Source organism: Brassica oleracea, chromosome C9, assembly GCF_000695525.1.
Source record: "Brassica oleracea var. oleracea cultivar TO1000 chromosome C9, BOL, whole genome shotgun sequence".
NCBI classification, from domain to species: domain Eukaryota; kingdom Viridiplantae; phylum Streptophyta; class Magnoliopsida; order Brassicales; family Brassicaceae; genus Brassica; species Brassica oleracea.
This window is the reverse complement of record NC_027756.1, coordinates 53,968,626-53,984,579: the sequence shown is the minus strand read 5'-3', so window position 1 is coordinate 53,984,579 and position 15,954 is coordinate 53,968,626. Positions and strand designations below refer to the sequence as shown.

Sequence of the window (15,954 nt, the reverse complement as noted above, 5' to 3'; positions counted from 1 at the left end):
TACATTTCTTATGCAAACTTTGTGGTGGTGCTGTTGTTGTGCAACACCACATGAAACAATCTCAAACACACAAATCAACAGAGCAATGAAAATACAATGAACAAAGAATCAGATTCTTAACAGGACGGATAATCTTTGGGCGGTGGTAAAACGGAAAGCTCAGGTGTGTTCCCGTTCTCGACGACAAAAGCCATCTTCAAACCCCACATTGTGTGGACTTCCAAGTGACAGTGCATAAACCAAACACCTACAACAACATATGCATTGATCAGTTTATATGCTTATCATATAAGCCCTCCTTTTCAAAATAGATAAAATGTTACAATTTTTCACACATATTAATAAAACACATTAATTATTAATTATAAATGAGAATTCGGCCAAAAAAAACACGAACGACGTTGTTTCACTTAACGGTTTAAGGGTCTACTTCTTTTTATTTTCAAATCATGTAAAACGACGTTGTTTCACTTAACGCCAACAATAAACGACGTCAAACTTTTCTGTTAAATTTGTTGACGGCATGCTAAATTGGCAAGTCAACGAAAACATTGTTAATTAATTCTAAAGTCAATAAAAGTTTTGTGTTTTTTTGGTCAGCTCAAAAGTTTATGTTTATTTTGGCAATTCGTGCAAAGTTCGTGTTTTTTTTTGGCTGAATTCTCAATTATAAATATATAATTTTTTGTGATTATCTATTCAAACCAATAAAAAATAAATTAATGTAATTATTTTAAAAATTGTATGATTAATCATTATTAATTGATAAAATGTATTAAAATAAAAAAATTATGTTTTAAAACAATTTTTTTTTTCTAAAACATGCATTTTATGTAAAGGAGAGAGTATGATCATTCTCATCATATATGTGCATCAACATATCATACCTGGATTATCAGCTCTGAATCTGATGGCAGTCCACCCACCAGTAGGTACTCCAACTGTGTTTCTCTCAGGGGGGTCAATGAGATTGAACTTAGCCGGATCTGTCCTGGGATCAAAGTTTCCAACACCAGTTCCAACCACAAAGAAGTTGTAGCCGTGAAGATGGAAAGGGTGTGACTCAACGGTTAAAAGATTGGTATCTTGCAAAACCAGCTCAATAGTCGTATTGAACTTAACTCGGCTCAGTCTAGTCCCCGTAGAAGTTCCAAGGCCAGCCGTGAGTGGCACACCGGTGTAGTTAAACGGTTTAGGCGGTCTATCAGGGAAGTCCGTCCTGAAAACGTTTGGGATATTGAAGTAATGAGCTTTCAAGAGCGCGATTTTAGGCATAATGAATGTGATGTTGTTCATCGAAGCCGCGAGATTTGTTCCGTTCACACACGTCGGACACGCGTTGATGCCTAGACCGATCGTGTAGAACAATCTACGGTCGACTTTTAAAGGGACAAGCGCTGGAAAGTTTGGCGTGTTGAGGCTTCTGAGCTTTTGGTTATAGTCCAAGGCGTATGATGTGTCATTAGGCAAGGGAAGCTTTGGTAGAATCGGTATGACCGTGTTTGGTACGCCTTTGTATTGAAGAATCGCAGTTACGGTTTTGTTGTCTACGGTAACTGGAGCGTCCATGAATGGACCAGCTGCCATGAAGTAACGGTTTGGAGACTGGTTGGTTTTGACTAGAACGTTTGTGGTTTGACCTGGTCCGAGTTAAATAAACTTGGTTGTGAACGGTTGAGTGTAGACTGCATCGATCTCCACCACGGTCATGTCGTGGCCTGCGATACCAAAGAAGAGCTCGTCGTTTAGCGCTGCGTTGATGATCCTTAGAAGGTATGTTTTGCCTGCTTCCACCTCCACCACGAATGTGTCTATGCATAAACAAATGATTTAGCTTAAAAAGATTCAATCCGGTTAAAACCGGTTTGTTAAGGTTAAGATCTTGTTTTTACGTTTCTCGGAACATGGAAAGAGCGGTCCGGGCTTTCCGTTAATGGTATGAGCATCCGACATCGGAGGCGGTGCGCCCAGCTTGTTGGCTTGGTTAACCGCCGTCTCAACGTCTCCGTTCCACCACTCTCCTATATTTAAAAAACCCCGGGAAATGAGAAAAAGTTCGGTAAATTAAACCAGACCAGGCTAAACCGGTTATTTTATTTTCACTAACCGAGGACTATGTTGGTTTCTTGGTAAGGTTGTGGGAAAGGATACGGTTTTCCTGGTTGAGGCAAGATGACGATAGCTCCGTACACGGTGGCTCGTAACCAGAGGATGTGTGCGTGCCACCAGAGAGTCCCACGTTGTCCGGTTACGTTGAAATCATAAACATAACTCTGTCCGGTCTGCATCGGACATTGAGTTATGTATGCTGGACCATCTGCCCAACCGTTCCGGTACTGTTTAAGCCCATGCCTATAAGAAAATCAAACCGTTACATTTTGGTTTATATAAATATGACTAAACCGGTTTGAGACGTAGGAAAGAGAGACTTTACCAATGGATGGACAAGTTGTATTGTACATGGTTGGTGACGTTGATGATGACTCGATCACCTTCTCTTGCGTAAACCGTTGGTCCAGGGAACATTCCGTTGACAGTGACAATCGGTTTAGCATTGCATAACCGGCTTACGTTCTTCATTTGAACCTGTTCCAAATTGCCAAACATTATGCAGAACCTTACATATCGAATATAACTCAAACATATAAATCGGTTTAGTTAAACCAATATAATTTGTGTTTGGACTTATTGTCACCAGGAAGTTGAAAACGTACATCGAATTGGTACTTCTTCACCGCTGCATCCACCGGAGATTGGCCAAGAAACCCAAGAAGATACAAGAAGAGAAAGAGAAAACTCGGGTACCAGATCATCTTCATTTCCGGTTAATTTTCCGGTTTTATGCAATGATGAGATTGTACTTTGTATTAAATCTCTTGTTGCTTTTGGTTATGTAGATTGTATTGAAGATATTGTGGCTGAGTACAAATTCTTATATAGCGTCATGGTGTAAATAATAGGTTGGTGAATCTCTCAAAATATATATAAAATACTCATGTTTACGTCTTTAAATGAGAAATTAATGTGAAAAACGGACTAAAATACATTATCAAGAAAATTTGAAAACATATAATCGAAGAAGAAGGCTTTTAAGCAACTTCCTGAAAGACGTTGGGGGATCAGCGTAACGTTTGTTAATAATATGGAGTACCTTCGAAGTTGATATCTGAGCTTTAAACTAATATTTTTGACTTGTTCGTTTACCATGATTTTTTAAAAAATTTAAAAATATCAATATTTCGGTTCAAGTCTCTTTTATTCAAGAAAGTTTATAGTAGATGTCTACCCATACCTGTTTTGTACTTGTTCCATAAGCCCTCAAAATCAAATATGAATTCCGTAAAACCGATTCAGTTGCAAAAAAAAAAAATTCCGTAAAACCGAGTTTTTTACATTTTACATTTTGAGAATTCACCTATTCTACGTGTAAATAAATAACCGTGTATTGCTTTTTGAAGATTGTTTCGGTAATATTTCGATATTAGTATACAATCCTCCTATAACAAACTTAGAGTATCTTTATCCATAGTCTTTAGGAAGATTTTTTAATAAAAAGTGGGTGTGGGGTCCTACTAAAAAAACAAAAACTATTGACAAAATGAAATAAGGGATGTTCTTTTACCTGTTCGCGGATTCCACTAACACGTGGTGACCCATGATTGATTCAATTTTATTTTTTTTTTAAATCGGGGAAAAAATAATAATAAGAAGAACCCAAATGAGGTTTTAGGGACAAAGATGCTCTTGACTCGTTTTGTATGTTGCTTAGACAATCGTTTATAGTCTATATATAATTAGTTTTATTGGGGTAAACATTGCAATTATATAGTGATGTTATTGGGTAAGGGAAAATGACTGGTCTTTGAATCATGTTTTTTTGCTTTGTTTATCAATTTATCAGGATTTACGCTACTGACCGGTCAAAGTAATACTAGTTTGTTGAATTATCTCCACACTTTGGTCCAAACGTCCATATGCAAATTGCAAAACGATAAGACAGCTCATTATCATGCTAAGTAAACCCAAGTTAATGTAATGTCCACAAGCCCAAATGGAATGTGTTAGCATATCTATATGGCTAATAACTGCATTTTCCTTGAGATTAATGTAACCCTGATATCCATTAACACTTGGTTGCTAAAAATATAATTACTGGCTGTGTTAAGAAGGAAAAAAAGATGACCAACGGGCAACGGTTGGTCATCATATACCATACATTTTTTCATGTGGGATCTTTTATAGAGTGAAACTCATTAGTCTTGAACCTTTTCTAGTGAATTGTCTACTGCCTCGTAGTATGTAACTAAAACAATTTGTTGATAATATATGATATTTAGAATCAACCAACAACATTTGCTCAAAAAAAAGAATCAATCAACATAAACAAATTTGTTAGACTACAATATCACTTGTGATATTACATAATTTTGCTCCATAAATCTTGTTATAATATTTAACTGTATAACTTTTCTTTAAAGTTTCGAAATCAATTTTCTAAATATTTACCTGAGCTACCACCTTCTCACAAGTGACAAGTCACGAGTCAACTAATCTTTAACTATAAATAAATCATAACATAATGTCACATTGTTAACATATATCTCTGCCTAAAAGGCTAAAACACTCCGAATCGATCTTATCCTTATCGTTTCCAAAAAAACCTCTAGTAAATGAAAGAAACCCGAAAAAGATAAAGAAAAGCCACTTGTTTAACCTAAAACATTCGTTGAATCAAACTGGTTAACTAAGAAATTAGCGAGTTTGGTTTGTAACTGACGTATCTTGTTTCGAGGTTAATTAGAATATGATCATATCGTTAATTCTTATGAACCCACCGTGCATGTGTTTTAAGTCCAAGAGAGATTCAGTGAACCAGGAAGGAAAATAATTTCAATTGTCTCTTACACTAATGAAAGGTTATGTTACAAAATCCAATTAATTAATACGCTAATAATAATTAATTATTTGGACACAAAGCCCAAAAGATTACGATCTAGTTAAAAAAGAGAGACAAGAAAGATTCTTTAAGCTGATGGATGATCTGTACCATGTAGCTTTGTTCCCTTTTTGGGTGTTCACGCTTACTTAACTGCCCGAGCAGCATTGCTGAGGCTTTTTAAAATATTTGAAGTTGATTTATTGATCAAATCATGAAGCTATCTTCAATTAATTTTTGTTTTTGACATTAGAAATTTCATTTTGTTTTTGTTTCAACAATTAAAGCTATGTATAATGTGAGTGTATATAAAAACAAGTGTACTTTCTATGTTATGGTTCATTGAACATATACATCAAACATAGGACTGGGAGAAGCCCATGTTCTTTACATTGCTGCAAAGTCTTAGTTTCTTGTATTTAAATTTGCTTCCTATCCAGTATACATATATGCCAAGAGCGTGGATAGTGATGAGTAAGTTAAATATATAGGGACAACTTAAATGAAAAGTGGAAAACAAATCCAATCGGGAAATATAGTAAGGTACAATGTATGAGTAACGAAAGCCCAAGCTGTACTTCCATTTATGTTGGAGATGATTATGAACACGTGGATTATATTTGATTATAAGTAGGAGAAATTCTTCTTTGGTTTTTGGTTTGATTTGTTGTTTCGTTAGTTTGGTTCAGGTTAGTAAATTATGATATGGTTTATTAACTGTTTCACCTTAAACCATATGAGTAACTATTTAATTATATTTTTGTTTGACGCAAGTTATCATGATAATTATGTTACATCTAGTACTAAAGAGTTTTTTCTTCTTTTTTTTGTTAAAGACCAAAAGATATCGCCTTATCAAATACTTATGAGATTTAAAAGTTACTTTCCAGTAGATTATAATCAAATGACAAGATGAAAAATAACTTATTTCAAAAAATAACTTATTTCAAATGAAATTAACAAGATGAAAAATAACTTATTTAAAAAAAAGATGAAAATAATAAATGACAGCAAACATGGCGCTTGGAAAATATAATTAAATATGTATACATAGTTTTTTTTGGTAAAATATGTATACATAGTTATACACACATATTTACGTATGATATCTATGTTCCAAAAGAAAAAAACGTATGATATCTATTATTTTTTTAGTTTTCTTGTAACATCTATGATATCTATTTTAGTTATACATAAAAGCTTTCCATATAAAGACATGCTATTTTTAGTATTACGTGGAGTATACTAACTAATCCTGTTTTAATTGCCGGTTTTATATATTCATGGACGACATTAACGTTCTCATTTATTCTTCCATTTTTTTCGTAGTCAACAACTTAAATAACTTCCCTTTGTACCAAAAACTTTTGTTATATTGTGTCAAATAACGTAATTTTGTCCCTCGCAATTTTATTATTTTATATGTAAATGGTAGATTTGTAATTTATGGAACATTTTCAGGCATTTAATTTCAAGTATCAGGAGTATATTTCTTCTATAAATTTTAAAACCATTTAATGCTAACATCAAAATGAAATCTATCGGTCTGAAAAGAGTTTATGGCCAGAACAAAGACTAACTCTTTCTTTTATTTTGCTTGCTCTAATTAGTCCAACTTTTTCTTATAGAATGACTTGTGCTATATTCTCCCGGAGAAATCATGAAGCTGTTAACCGAGCTAGAGTATTAGCTAGTAGCCGTTCAGGTGTGTCGATCCTGGACCAGAAAGACCACAAGCTGACTAAGTGAACAATGTAATATATCTAGAAGTCCAAATTTTCAGACCACTAAGTTAAGTTTTGCATGGATTTCAAAAGTATTTATATATTTTAGATTTGCTTATAAAAATTAGATAAACTAAAAAGTATAAATTATTATTAGAAAGTTACGTTAAAAGTGAAACAAGTATATAACATATATATCTAAGTTACACCTAACAAAAAAATCAAAGGCCTCTCCTATACATCCGAAGCTAACATTTGCAAATAGTCAATTGATATATTCATTCTTCTGATGGCCCCTACGAGAAATAGTTATTTGATAGAGCAATTTAAAAATGTTAAGTTGATATTAAAAAGGTAATAATATTAGTTTTGATCGCCAATGCAATGAGAGGGGGGACCAGAATATTAAAATTAATAAATCTCTTGTCCACTTATATTGGAATCAAAAACTAACGATGAGTATAAAAATAAAAAAAACATTAAGATATTTGTAAACACTGAACTTAATTAAAAAGACGTTTATTTTTTTTTTTTTGTCAGAAGAAAAAAGAATATTACTTTCTTTAATTTTGTTTTTTATGTACAGTAAAATATCTCTCTCTCTCTCTTTGAAGGTGGCACAAGCACCCATAATGTGAGTGTGTATGTAAATATATAATTTTATATAATATTTGCTTGATTTTGGATCTCTTTTTTTTATCTCATCTTTTCTTTCTTTTCTTTCTCTTGGACGAAACTGATCTCTAATTTCTCTCTTTCCTTTTCTCTCTACCTATAAGAGTTTTCTCTGAGAAGATCCGTTTCTAGACCTCTCTTTCTCTCTCTCTCTCTCTCACTCACTGGATAATTACTAGGTCAAACTTTGGGATCATAGCGATTTCGCAGGTTACTACTACTATCTCTTCTTTACAGAAACCCTAACTAATTTCTGGGATTTTGTACGGACTTTCATCCTCGGATGGAGCTGTTGTTTGCCTATGTATATACTCGTTTCAGCTAGGTGGATCGTATTCGAGCTAGATCTCTCCCCCTCGATATTTCTGGAATCGCAGACGTTAGGATTGTTTTCTCTGATCTAGTTTTTAAAAAAAAAAAAAAAAAAAAATCAATGAGAGGGAGATTGAAGCTAATCTTCTTCTACTGTGGGGACTTTCTTTGTGTATCTTTTTTTTGTGGTTGACCTCTTTTTTTTTTGTTATCTCGAAAATCTAAATGCGTACATCATACGCGGATCTCACCTTTTCGTCACCGTTACGATTCTGTTTATCTTCAATTCACTGAAGCTGCGTTGGGATTCGCTATTTTTTTTTTCCAATTAATTGAGCTTACTAAGATTGAAGATATTTTACCATTTTGTTTTTGTTTTCAGCTCTGAAGCTGTTTGTGGATGGTTTAAGGAGCATATGGGAGTGTGTATTTTGTTCTTGGCTCCATTTGGGCCGACTTAGCTCAAGGAAGCTTGCATTGACTTTAACTTAAAAAGCTCCCACTGGTTGGTTGTTACTAGAAGGAATCTTACGGTTATTTAAGTAAAAGACTATACAGAGCTGTAAAGCAAGGCGACAGCTCATAGTAACAGAAGAATCTGCGGATCAAAGGGAGTCTAATTTAGCAGGGGGAAGGGGTTATTAAGATCATAATATAATCTGTTATTTATATATAACTCGGTGAGTCTACTTTCAGTGTAACTACCAAATTGATTTGTTAGTGTTGTTAACCTTCCTCTTGAGTAATTTGATTATTATTATTATTATTTTCAGATAGATATATAGGATGGAAGGTGAAACTGTGAGTGTGAGACCTCCTCAGCAAGGAGGGTTCATCCAGCGAGTGGTTCCCGCTCTGTTACCAGTCCTTTTGGTCTCTGTCGGATATATCGATCCTGGGAAATGGGTTGTGAATATCGAAGGAGGTGCCCGTTTTGGGTATGACTTGGTGGCTATTACTCTCCTCTTCAATTTGGCTGCCATCTTGTGTCAGTATGTAGCTGCTCGAATCAGCGTTGCAACTGGTAGAAACTTAGCTCAGGTATTTATTTGTTCACTCTTTCTCTGCGCTTTGTTGTTGTTGTTGTTGTCAGATTTGCTATTTTTGGAATGAATTTTAGTTGTGCAATTATACCATCTGTTTCCCCCACCTTCTCTAACATTTTAATGTTGTTTACTTGGACAGATCTGCAATGAAGAATATGATAAGTGGACGTGCATGTTCTTGGGCGTTCAGGCGGAATTCTCTGCAATTCTACTCGACCTTACCATGGTAGTTACTTACAGTCTTTTCCCTTCTTAAAAGTTAAAATCTATGTTTAATGCGAAAATGATTATTCTATCCCTCTGACTTGAGCTTCTCAATTTGAACAGGTTTTGGGTGTTGCACATGCACTTAACCTTCTCTTAGGGGTGGACTTATCCACTGGAGTGTTTTTAGCCGCCATGGATGCATTTTTCTTCCCTGTTTTCGCCTCTTTCCTTGTATGACTGGCCTCTCATCTTCTTTTTTTTTTTTTCTCTGTTTACTTTTCCGTGCTCATTATTTGGAAAATAGCTGATATGCATCCAAAATTTTACAGGAAAATGGGATGGCAAATACAGTATCCATTTGCTCAGCAGGCCTGGTTTTATTTCTATATGTTTCTGGTGTCTTGCTGAGTCAGTCGGAGATCCCATTCTCTATGAACGGGGTGTTAACTCGCTTGAATGGAGAAAGCACATTCGCACTGATGGGTCTTCTTGGAGCAAGCGTCGCGCCTCACAATTTTTACATCCATTCTTATTTTGCTGGGGTAACCTCTTTCTTATTTCCTATGAATCTCTATAATTCTGTTGAGCAACAATAGTCTTACCAAGCAGTGAACGCTTTATTGCAGGGAAGTACATCTTCGTCGGATGCCGACAAGAGCAGCTTGTGTCAAGACCATCTGTTCGCCATCTTTTGTGTCTTCAGCGGACTTTCAGTTGTGAATTATGTACTGATGAATGCAGCAGCAAATGTGTTCCACAGTACTGGCCTTGTGGTACTGACATTTCAGGACGCCATGTCACTGATGGAGCAGGTTTGTTCTGACAATTAATTCGTTTTTGAGGAAGACAGTCTGATTATTAACTATTTTGGTTCTTGATTGTTGAGCACAGGTATTTGGGAGTCCACTCCTTCCTTTGGTCTTTTTGATGCTCTTGTTCTTCTCTAGTCAAATCACGGCACTAGCTTGGGCTTTCGGTGGAGAAGTTGTCCTGCATGACTTCCTGAAGATAGAAATACCTGGTTGGCTTCATCGTGCTACTATCAGAATCCTCGCAGTTGCTCCTGCCCTTTATTGTGTGTGGACATGTGGTGCAGACGGTATATACCAGCTACTTATATTCACCCAGGTCCTCGTGGCGATGATGCTGCCGTCCGCTGCAATACCGCTGTTCCGCATTGCCTCGTCCAGGCAAATAATGGGTGTCCACAAAATTTCGCAGGTCGGCGAGTTCGTTGCGCTTGCAACGCTTCTGGGGTTTATGGGTTTGAATGTCGTTTTCGTTGTGGAAATGGTATTTGGGAACAGTGACTGGGCTGGCGGTTTGAGATGGAACACCTTGACGGGCACCTCTGTTCAGTACACCACGTTGCTTGTATCGTCTTGTGCATCCTTATGCCTGATGCTCTGGCTTGCAGCTACGCCGCTGAAATCTGCCAGTAACCTAGTAGAAGCTCAGATATGGAACATGGATGTTCAAAATGCGTTATCTTATCCATCTGTTCAAGAAGAGGAAACTGGAAAACTTGAAACAAGGCAGGATGAAGAAGAATCGGCAGTGCAGCTGGAAAGCAGGGTGAAAGATCAGTTAGATACTACGCCTGTCACTAGCTCGGTCTATGATCTGCCAGATAACATTCTAGTGACGGATCAGAAAATCCGTTCGTGTGCTCTAGAGGAAAGCAAGTTGGACGTGAAAGTCTCCGCCTCTCAAGTTACTAGTTTTGGGGAAATCTCAGATGTGAAGGAACAGACAGTTTTGCAGTCAACGGTGATCAATGAGGTTACTGATGATAAGGATTTGGTTGTTGAAACAAAGATGGCAAAGATTGAACCGACGAGTCCTGTGGAGAAGACTGTTAGCATGGAGAATAATATCAAGTTCATTGCAAAGGACGTTGAAGGAGTTTCATGGGAAACAGAAGAAGCTACCAAAGCTGCCTCCGCTGCAAGCAACTTTCCTGCTGTTGTATCTGACGGTCCGCCTTCATTCCGCAGCCTAAGAAGCGAGGAAGGGGGAAGTGGTACCGGAAGCCTTTCCCGGTTGCAAGGTTTGGGTCGTGCTGCTCGACGACACTTGTCTGCGATTCTTGATGAGTTTTGGGGACATTTATATGATTTTCATGGGCAATTAGTAGCTGAAGCCAGGGCAAAGAAACTAGACCAGTTGTTTGGCGCTGATCAAAAGTCACCCTCTCCTGTGAAAGTGGATTCTTTTGTAAGGGACAACACTAGCAGTGGATATTGCATGTCACCAACAACAAAGGGATTGGAGTCACAGATGAATTCGAGTTTGTATGAATCACTGAAGCAGCAGAGGACACCTGGAAGTATCGATTCTTTATATGGACTACAAAGAGGTTCATCACCATCATCATCACCGTTGGTCAACCGTATGCAGATGTTGACTGCATATGGTAACACTGCCAATAATAATAATGCTTATGAATTGAGTGAGAGAAGATACTCTAGCCTGCGTGCTCCATCATCTTCAGAGAGTCGGGAACACCAACAACCAGCTACAATTCATGGATACCAGATTAAGTCCTATGTTGACAATTTGGCAAAAGAAAGGCTTGAAGCTTTACAGTCCCGTGGAGAGATCCCAACATCTCGATCTATGGCCCTGGGTTCATTGAGCTATACACAGCAACTGGCTTTAGCTTTAAAACAGAAGTCTCAGAATGGTCTAACCCCTGGACCAGCTCCTGGTTTTGAGAACTTTGCTGGGTCTAGAAACTTATCGCGACAATCCGAAAGATCTTACTACGGTGTTCCATCTTCTGTAAACACCGATTCTGTAAACGCCGTAGTTGCTAATGAGAAGAAGTATAGTAGCATGCCAGATATATCGGGATTGTCTATGTCAGCAAGGAACATGCATTCACCAAACAACAAGAGTGGATACTGGGATGCATCAACTGGAGGAGGAGGAGCAGGGTATAGCGCTTCTTCGTATGGTCGGTTAAGCAATGAATCATCATCATTATATTCTAATTTGGGGTCAAGGGTTGGAGTAGCCTCGGGTTATGAAACCATTTCTCAGTCAAGAGGAGGCTACAGAGATGCATATACGTTGCCGCAGAGTGCAACAACAGGGACTGGATCGCTTTGGTCCAGACAGCCCTTTGAGCAGTTTGGTGTAGCGGAGAGGAACGGCGCTGTTGGTGAGGAAGTCAGGAATCGATCAGCTCCGATAAATATAGACAACAACAACAACGCTTCTACCGTCGATGCAGAGGCTAAGCTTCTTCAGTCGTTCAGGAATTGTATACTGAAGCTTATTAAACTGGAAGGATCGGAATGGTTGTTTGGGCAAAGCGATGGAGTCGATGAAGAACTGATTGACAAGGTAGCTGCGAGAGAGAAGTTTATCTATGAAGCTGAAACGCGAGAAGCAAACCAAGTGGGTCACATGGGCGAGCCTCAGGTTTCATCGGTTCCTAACTGTGGAGATGGTTGCGTGTGGAGAGCTGATTTGATTGTGAGCTTTGGAGTTTGGTGCATCCACCGTGTCCTTGACTTGTCTCTCATGGAGAGTCGTCCTGAGCTCTGGGGGAAGTACACTTACGTTCTCAACCGCCTTCAGGTAAAAACAAAAAACCTCACACTCTCTCTCTTCTTCACTGAATCCGCAAGCTTGACTAAAATTTGATTCAACAGGGAGTTATAGAACCGGCGTTCGCAAAGCTGCGGACACCGATGACACCATGCTTCTGCCTTCAGATTCCGGCGAGCCAACAAAGAGCGAGTCCGCCTTCAGCTTCTAACGGAATGTTACCTCCAGCTGCAAGACCAGCCAAAGGCAAATGCACAACAGCAGTCACACTTCTTGATCTAATCAAAGACGTTGAGATATCAATCTCTTGTAGGAAAGGCCGGACCGGTACAGCTGCTGGAGACGTGGCTTTCCCAAAGGGGAAAGAGAATTTGGCTTCCGTGTTGAAGCGGTATAAGCGTCGGTTATCGAATAAACCGGGCGGTATGAATCAAGATGGACCCGGTTCGAGAAAGGGCCTGAATGCTGCAGCGTCTGTGTACGGACCAATGGGTTGAAGAAGGACCATTTGAAACTCATGATGATCAAAGAGACGTCGAGAAGAAGCCGAAGAATCAAAACCTCTGCTTCGTTATTGTGTATTAAGAAAAAAAGAAGGGATTTTTGTTGCTTCAGAACTTTTCTTTCTTGTTAAGTTGGTTGTAATGTTATGTTATCGAGTGTTATGTTATCCATACATATCATATAGGACCATAGCTACAAACCGAGTGTAACTTGTTCCGGATTCAGAAACTAGTTCGTCGGTTTGAATGGTTAAAATCTCCTTAACCAGGTCTTAGTGCGTGGCTGATACATTTGACACGTGGCAGCATGAGTCAATAATTATCAGTCTTAGTGGTTACTTAAATCATTCAAGTTGAAGGAAAAGGAACCAGCAGAAGAGCAACAACTCTAATGGCGTTTGTGATCTACATATCGTTTTCGGCGATCCTTCTCCTCTTGATCGTGGCTATCGCTTTTTACCTCATCGGAAGAAAAATCGGCCGGCGAGAAGGTACGTCGCAGCTTCACTACGGTCCGCCGTTGGCTGGTATGCCGGCACCTGCACCGCCGCAAAAAGCTACAGCGGAGGTTTAGCAAACGTTGTTTGTAAACGATGATGTAATATTTACGTAAACTTGTATTTTGTTCAATAAGTTCAATGAAGTGTGTATTACACTCGTTATTGGGCCAATGCAGAAACAAATAAGCTCTTTACTGGGCTAGATATTTTGAGAAAACACTTCGTTCCGTTTTGTACTTTAGCGTACTTACTTCATGCCGTTTTTATAATATTCTTTCTAAAGAAAAGTCTTCCAAAAACTTTAGTCCCAACGCAGAAAGTCTCCCTCTCGAATCATTTCTCTGCGTCCTTTTGGTGCTTGAAGTTGAAGAGATGACCATGGCAGCAACCTTCGCGAAACGGCTGATCGGAAGCCGATCCACCTCAACCGCAACCACTTCCGTCGCTAGGGCTTTCTGCTCCTCTACCACTCCAATCACCGCAACCTTGTTCCCCGGCGATGGAATCGGCCCCGAGATCGCCGAATCCGTCAAAAAGGTAATCATCATCATCATCCTTACCTATTGATCGTTGATTGATGGGAACTGATATTTGATCCAGGTGTTTACAACGGCCGGTGTGCCGATTGATTGGGAAGAACACTTCGTTGGGACCGAGATAGATCCGAGAACGCAGAGTTTCTTAACCTGGGAGAGTCTCGAATCCGTGCGTAGGAACAAAGTCGGTTTGAAAGGGCCAATGGCTACTCCGATCGGGAAAGGTCACCGTTCTTTGAATTTGACTCTTAGGAAAGAGCTGAATCTATACGCCAATGTAAGGCCTTGCTACAGTCTTCCTGGCTACAAGACTCGTTACGATGATGTGAATCTCATCACCATTAGGGAAAACACTGAGGGAGAATACAGTGGGCTTGAACATCAGGTTTATTTAAGTTTTGAGTAATTATGGTTAGTTTTTGTGACAATTGTTTTTCTGATTTTCTGGAGTTGTGTTGTTGATAGGTTGTTAGAGGTGTGGTGGAGAGTCTTAAGATCATTACACGTCAGGCGAGTTTGAGAGTTGCCGAGTATGCTTTTCACTATGCTAAGACTCATGGAAGAGAGAGGGTTTCCGCTATTCACAAAGCTAACATTATGCAGAAAACTGATGGTCTTTTCCTCAAGGTCTACCCATTTTCTTATAAGGAGATCAATGCTGTTATGTGTATAAGTGTCTCAATAGTCTTCTTTTGCAGTGTTGTCGTGAGGTTGCTGAGAAGTATCCTGAGATAACTTACGAGGAAGTAGTCATTGACAACTGCTGTATGATGGTAAGCTAGCCTACTTTGGGAAAAGTTTCGTTATTGTTTTGTGTGGAACATGTGAATGATAGTCTTGAGGATGCCCTTGTAGCTTGTGAAAAACCCAGCACTGTTTGATGTGTTGGTGATGCCAAACCTTTATGGTGACATTATCAGTGACTTGTGTGCTGGATTGGTTGGAGGACTAGGATTGACTCCAAGGTGAAACATTTGTTCCTTCATCTTGAGTAGTAGTTACTTAAAGTATGATTATGAGGCTATGAGCTAAATCAATTGAAATGCTTTTTTTTTTTTGTATTTGACACAGTTGTAATATCGGGGAAGATGGTGTAGCCCTTGCTGAAGCAGTTCACGGTTCTGCACCTGATATCGCTGGAAAGGTAAACAATAGCAAGTAAACTTGCATCAACTCTTGTAGTCAGAAGCTTATCAAGTTAGTAGCTTAGTCTCGTTATGAACTTGATTTCAAATGGCCTTAGTATATGATCTTTTTCGTTTTAATCTTTTGTCGTTTTTTGCTTTGGCAATGATGTATAGAACTTGGCGAACCCAACAGCATTGCTACTGAGTGGAGTGATGATGTTGCGTCACCTGAAGCTAAACGAACAAGCAGAACAGATCCACAGAGCAATCATCAACACGATAGCTGAGGGAAAATACAGAACCGCGGATCTTGGAGGTAGTTCCACCACCACGGACTTCACAAAAGCAATCTGTGACCATCTCTGAAACAATCGTAAAAAGTACTCAAATTCTTTATCGAATTTTCCTTTCTCGATTACGATTAGAATAAAAAAAAGGCATTGGCTTTCTCTCTTGAGTTTTATTAACCTTTGAAAGGTTCATTGTTATTGCCTCCAACACGTGTTTTTAAAATTCTCTCCTGCTGCCGTAAGGCAAGATTCATAACACAGGAAAAAGGATGTGGTTTTCTGACAAGAGTTTTGTTTTCTTGCTTGAATTATTTTTAACGATCTCGTTATCTTTTGTTTGTTGTTATTCACATCAATTGATCAAATTGCAAACGTGCTACTTGCATGGAATTATTTTTGTTAACTATTTAGTTTTGGAAATATTGCTAACCTTGACTCAACTTTGGAGAAAGATCTAACATCATCTATGATTCGTAAAAAAAGTAGTTATGTTGTGTAATCATTCTTTTGTGGAAATTTTAGATTAACTAACATTCAATG

General features: G+C 38.4%; 2 protein-coding genes and 1 pseudogene across 3 annotated transcripts; 2 read left to right on the top strand and 1 right to left on the bottom strand.

Moving 5' to 3' along the window:
* Positions 1 to 32: 32 nt before the first annotated feature.
* On the bottom strand, positions 33 to 2,903 carry LOC106317061 (annotated as a pseudogene).
* A 4,452-nt stretch (positions 2,904 to 7,355) lies between these two features.
* Positions 7,356 to 13,143, top strand: LOC106317059 (ethylene-insensitive protein 2). Of its 2 annotated transcripts, none has more exons than XM_013754919.1 (9): positions 7,356 to 7,545; positions 8,030 to 8,327; positions 8,421 to 8,688; positions 8,833 to 8,919; positions 9,021 to 9,131; positions 9,230 to 9,442; positions 9,527 to 9,712; positions 9,792 to 12,488; positions 12,563 to 13,143. In XM_013754919.1, exons 3-9 carry the CDS (start codon positions 8,434 to 8,436, stop codon positions 12,953 to 12,955), a joined length of 3,942 nt encoding a protein of 1,313 aa, XP_013610373.1. In that variant the 5' UTR covers positions 7,356 to 7,545; positions 8,030 to 8,327; positions 8,421 to 8,433; the 3' UTR covers positions 12,956 to 13,143. The 2 variants fall into 2 exon arrangements, with proteins under 2 accessions (XP_013610373.1, XP_013610374.1); XM_013754920.1 differs by having other exon boundaries at positions 8,425 to 8,688; positions 12,563 to 12,955.
* A 603-nt stretch (positions 13,144 to 13,746) lies between these two features.
* LOC106317063 (isocitrate dehydrogenase [NAD] catalytic subunit 5, mitochondrial-like) lies at positions 13,747 to 15,748 on the top strand. The gene is made up of 7 exons (XM_013754922.1): positions 13,747 to 13,998; positions 14,062 to 14,382; positions 14,463 to 14,624; positions 14,696 to 14,770; positions 14,853 to 14,962; positions 15,069 to 15,141; positions 15,299 to 15,748. Exons 1-7 carry the CDS (start codon positions 13,834 to 13,836, stop codon positions 15,488 to 15,490), a joined length of 1,098 nt encoding a protein of 365 aa, XP_013610376.1. The 5' UTR covers positions 13,747 to 13,833; the 3' UTR covers positions 15,491 to 15,748.
* Positions 15,749 to 15,954: the final 206 nt, after the last annotated feature.

What these genes read in the sequence shown, in the direction of transcription:
- LOC106317063 (XM_013754922.1), top strand. Translation starts at nt 13,834, where the DNA reads ATGACCATGGCAGCAACCTTCGCGAAACGGCTGATCGGAAGCCGATCC. An exon ending in TCGCCGAATCCGTCAAAAAG is followed by an intron (nt 13,999 to 14,061) that starts GTAATCATCATC and finishes TATTTGATCCAG; the next exon opens with GTGTTTACAACGGCCGGTGT. An exon ending in CACCTGATATCGCTGGAAAG is followed by an intron (nt 15,142 to 15,298) that starts GTAAACAATAGC and finishes AATGATGTATAG; the next exon opens with AACTTGGCGAACCCAACAGC.
- LOC106317059 (XM_013754919.1), top strand. Translation starts at nt 8,434, where the DNA reads ATGGAAGGTGAAACTGTGAGTGTGAGACCTCCTCAGCAAGGAGGGTTC. An exon ending in CTGTTTTCGCCTCTTTCCTT is followed by an intron (nt 9,132 to 9,229) that starts GTATGACTGGCC and finishes AAAATTTTACAG; the next exon opens with GAAAATGGGATGGCAAATAC. An exon ending in TCCATTCTTATTTTGCTGGG is followed by an intron (nt 9,443 to 9,526) that starts GTAACCTCTTTC and finishes GCTTTATTGCAG; the next exon opens with GGAAGTACATCTTCGTCGGA.